General features: G+C 36.1%; 1 protein-coding gene across 4 annotated transcripts in view; it reads left to right on the plus strand.

Annotated features, from left to right (window-relative positions):
* lmo4a (LIM domain only 4a) overlaps positions 1-4,948 on the plus strand; it is a 15,958-nt gene that overhangs the window by 5,936 nt on the left and 5,074 nt on the right. For 2 of the 4 annotated variants that reach the window (XM_016531954.1, XM_016531952.1), the window contains exons 2-3: positions 1,530-1,616; positions 2,170-2,415. In XM_016531954.1, coding sequence (XP_016387440.1) covers positions 1,600-1,616; positions 2,170-2,415 — 263 coding nt within the window. In that variant the 5' untranslated portion in view covers positions 1,530-1,599. The remainder of the gene's footprint in view (positions 1-1,529; positions 1,617-2,169; positions 2,416-4,948) is intronic. The other 2 variants (XM_016531953.1, XM_016531955.1) reach the window with 2 other exon arrangements.

Consider the following 4,948-nt stretch of genomic DNA (forward strand, 5'->3'; position numbering starts at 1 on the left):
ACGGAGTACATGTAACTTGGTGCAACAAATCTAGGTCAACATCTGAGGCAACGCCACAAAGAGCTCTATGACCAATGCATGGAGAAAAAAAAAAAAAATCCCTGGACACAGGATTTTTCTTTTCTTTTTCTGCCATATGTGTCTATTCTAGAGACATTTTGTTACACCTTTACTTCGTGATTATTTTGCCTTATGTCTGTTCTAGAGACATGTTACAGCTTTTTGATAAAGCTCTAATTGGTTTTCTTTTGGAAATATGTTTCAAATTCACACTGAATTCATTTATGACTGTAAAGCATGTCTGTGTGTGTCAAAATCGTGATTAAAATCGAAATAGCAAAATTGATCAAAGAAATCGCGATAGTTTTTTTTGTCCATATCGCACAGCCCTAATTCTTATTTAGAAACACCATATAGATATGACCCTTGTTCTTGGATCAGCATTCACACTCTGAGATTGCGTACTCTGAAAGGGAACAGACTTTAGTTTGTCCTTATGGTTTCAGTTACTGCCATTTGAGAGCTGCACTGCCTCCAGCTGGGCTTGATCTCCACTCATATTTGCAATGAAAGTTCTGGAAATGAGCTGTAGATATAAACTGATAATGTTAAGGCAGATATAAAAATCTGTGGACTACATCATTTCCATAGAATTGCCTGCGGCATGAGTTTTATTGTAGTTCCGTGGCAATAACATTGCACTTTAAGATTTTTTTTTCAACTTTTAACTGTGACTTTTCTTGAGGTACTTCAACACCATTATGTTTGTACTAGGGATGTCAACGATTAATCGATGATCGATAAGAGATGCAATCGATTAAAGCTATGTGGCTTTTGCACATCCTGTCATGCTGACTGCGTGCTGCTGCAATAGATGCATTTTGCTGCATTAAAGTTAGCCTTATTACCGCGATTTGAACAACTGAGGATAAATAAATACTATCCAGTATAAAACACAGTTTTAAGTAACAGTCTCACGCGCGCACAGCATGCAGAGTAGTTTCATTTTGAGTGAAAACATGGCGGAAAAGCTGGGAGGTTTTAAAAGAAGGGAATTATACAAATTAATATATGAATGAATTAATTATATGAATTTAGGCTATATTTATATTCAGCTTGTGTGCAGCAGGTTTAGTCTGGCCTAAAAAACGGACCGAATTTGAATGTCCTGCTGTACATTTTGACCAGTAGGGTTGTGACGGTGAGGAAATTTTCTCACCGGTTAATCGACTAGTGATTATGCAAACAAAAAGTCGTTTTATTTGTTGTTTGTTGATTTTAAATATAAAACTTGAAGTGATTTATGTGTCAGTACTTTTTGAACATTTCCAGCACATTTTAACAATAATGATAATTTTGATAATGATAATTTTGGTCACTATAATTGTGATAAGAAATTTTCATACAGTTACATCCCTATACATATTTAATGTGTTGTTCACAATGTTACAAACTATTGTTAATAAAATATCACATTAATAACCCTGTACCCTAAAGAAATGACTTTATCTGTTATTCATTCATTTCAGTAGCACCACAGGTTCTCGTGCTAAGAGAGGGTGGTTTTCTGGACAGGTCTTGTGTACCTCTGCACTGGTGATGACAATGACATACAGGGAAGTTTGCTCTCAGCTTCATTAACCGTTTGTGATATAGATCACAAACGTTTCCTTTTCTTGCTGCACTGCATTGTGGGATAAAAATATTTTGTTATGCTGATTATTGTTCCCTTTGAGTGGGAACCTTATTTACCTTTTTTTTCCCCTCCTAGCCAGTATAAAAATGTTACAGAATTACACCATGTTACAAAGAGAAAATAAGTTAAATGTTATAACTGACTCTTATGTGTAATCATAACTTAATGTAAATCTTTTATAAGCATGAATATTCCACACTTAAAAAATAAATATTTATAAAACTAAAAATGGTGGTAAACAAAACTGGATGGGGGCATTGAAAATGTAATCAACAACAGGGCGAGAAATATATCTGTCCCATCATTCTGCTATGACATTTCCTCAGGATGATAAGAATGTATTATGGTGATGTGTTTGAAGAGGTTTGGAGGAACATCTCTAATGGCTGATCTTCTGATAGTGGTAGAACGATGCCTCTGGATAACACAGGCCACATCTGCTGATTTACGAGCTTCTCCTCTCTATCCCGCAGGCAGGCGATGGTGAACAGCCGTGTGGAAACCGCCGCCGTTGCGGTAACAGGAGGCAGCGGTGGGGCAGTGCGCTCCTGTGCAGGCTGCGGAGGTCGGATCTCGGATCGCTTCCTGCTCTTCTCCATGGATCGTTACTGGCACACACGCTGCCTCAAGTGCTCCTGCTGCCAGGCTCAGCTGGGAGAGATCGGCAGCACCTGCTTCAGCAAAGGAGGAATGATCCTCTGCAAGAACGATTACATCAGGTACTAAAAGAAACTGGCAGTTGGGGATTTGGTTGGACTGATGAAGAAATGCTGAATAAGAGCAAATAAATAATGTTTCTGGTCACAGCATGAGTCGTAATGTGTTACACAAGAAGGATAAGAAATCTGTGGATTTTACTGGGACAAATCAATAAAATGTCTTCGATTTGTGAACTTGATCGTTCTTTCATATCGTTTGGCAAATCTCCTTTCCTGATTTACCAGACACAGTATATTTAGAAGGGTGTTTGATATTTATTTTGGCCTAAACTGAAGAAAATGGATAAAACCCCACACACTACCAAATCTTGCATAAACATTATTTTATTTTATTTTGTTTTAGTTTATTATGTTATCCTGCATGACTTTTGGTTGTTTTTCTATTTATTATTTCATATTTATTTTGAACAAAACTATCATTTTAAGTTCAGCACAAATTTAAATGAGTAAACCAAATGTTAAAGGCAGGGTATGTAATTTTCGCCGCTAGAGGGTGCATATTCAAAATAAACAAATAGACAAAGACGTAGTTTGATGACGCCGTGACTGAGTGTGGAATCATGAAAGTTGTCGTCTTCATCCCCACAGCCGATGCAATCCGACGGGACTCGGGCAGAAATCATGTTCATGGATGAGCTAATGATTTATTAACGTAGTAGAATGAAGCAGTGTGAGGCTGAAAGCCATCGAAGCGGAACGAGGCTGCTGAACGAGCGTGACACACGTACGGCTCGAAAGCAGCGGAGCTTTTATTATGCCACAGTCGACCGCTTCCGTTCCTTCCGGTCGTGCGTATGTGGGGGGGGGGGAAAAAGCAGCGCTGTTTTATCATGCTAGATACATTTGAAAGTTCTGTTATAATGCTACTCTGTGCGGTCATCACCGGTCTATTAAAATGCACAACATATTAAAGCGTCTTTGGTGTTTCCATGTTTTCTACAAAACTAAACCGGAAATCGAGGGGTTATGACGTCATTGGCAGGCGACACAATGACACTATGGACACGGTCCGTGTCACTAGTTAAAATTGCTTATTTCTCTGGATTTAAACATTCTTCGAAAGATTTGGGATAATGTAAGTACACAAGTCAGCAAAATATATAACACTGTTCTAGTGGTTTTTGGATATTTTTATAAAAAAATCTTACATATTGTGCCTTTAATTTGTCCATTTGTGAAAAATAATTTTATCTGAAATTAGCAGATTTTGTTGGGATGACTGTAGAGCATTGTATTGTCATACTGATATTAAACATCTTTTTTGAGGCCACACATAGGAACTCATGTTACTGCATAAGCTGTACAAGAAAGGGACAAGAAAAGTTCACCGATCATGACAGGAAGTGTGTGGGTGCATTTAACATGGCATCTGGAGCAGCCATATTCCTCAAAGACTCCCCACATGCTTTTCATGTGCCGTACACCACTTTAGACTCAAGCCGTCCTGTTTAACCACATGGTCGGTGATCAAACTAGAAGTTAACTCGGAATTGTCATTTTGTTATGAAGTTTGACCAGTCTACAAAACAACCGTGACCTTGTTTTGCAAACCCTAAAAATCGTTCGTTTATTTTTCTGGCGGTTTTCGCTGGGGTCTATGATTGCTCGTATGTCTGTATGATGATTACATAGCTCTTTGATTGAATTTGGCCTCTATTCCCTTGTATATTTTGAGCTGAAGGCTCCAGAGGTGCGGAGATTAGATTTGTTTATAATCGCTGAGGCTTTGAAATTGACCTCTGTGTGTTTGGATGTGTGCAGTGATGCATTGGTCCATGACGGCACGGCATTGTTGCCTGTTAGACCCACACTGGTCTGTTTGGACCTCAACCAGGGATGTCTGACTATTTGGCATTGCCACACAGATTTTTTTTGCCTGTGATTGCTGTAGAAGTGCCAGAGATGCCTGCTGAAAAGTCAAACAATCTCATAGATCCCAAAATCGAAAAGAAATTGTGCAGCCCTGCCATATTTCAAATAAAAATTACAGATGCAGAAGAGTTGTTATCGTTAATTGTAAGACAATGTACAGTTTTCAGTCAGTCCCATGTTATTATACTAATATATAATATTAATATTATATATACAAAATATAAGATTATACACTGTATATATTATTGGAATTATTATATTTGTTTATTAATTATATTAATTTATTTTATTTACATTTCAATAAAATTATTAAATAATTATTAATTAATATGTATGTATTCATGTATTACTTTATTAATATAACTATATATTGTTAAAAATAGTTCAGAATGTGGGCCTGACTGAACTGGTAATAAATAATATAAACTATAATATAAACTTTGAACTTAAATTAAATTAAATAACGAAATATTATTAATTTTATATAAAAGTATATAAAATTTGTATTATAAAAATAATTTAAAAATTGTATAAAATTATTATTATTACATTATTTATTAATATTCTTCTTCTTCTTATTATTATTATTATTACACCTACATAATATAAAAAAAAGTTTAGCATGTAAGGCTGGCTCACCTGCCAAAAAAAAAAAAAAAAT

The sequence above is a fragment of the Sinocyclocheilus rhinocerous genome, unplaced genomic scaffold (assembly GCF_001515625.1).
Source record: "Sinocyclocheilus rhinocerous isolate Xijiao unplaced genomic scaffold, SAMN03320098_v1.1 scaffold1476, whole genome shotgun sequence".
In the NCBI taxonomy this organism is placed as follows: domain Eukaryota; kingdom Metazoa; phylum Chordata; class Actinopteri; order Cypriniformes; family Cyprinidae; genus Sinocyclocheilus; species Sinocyclocheilus rhinocerous.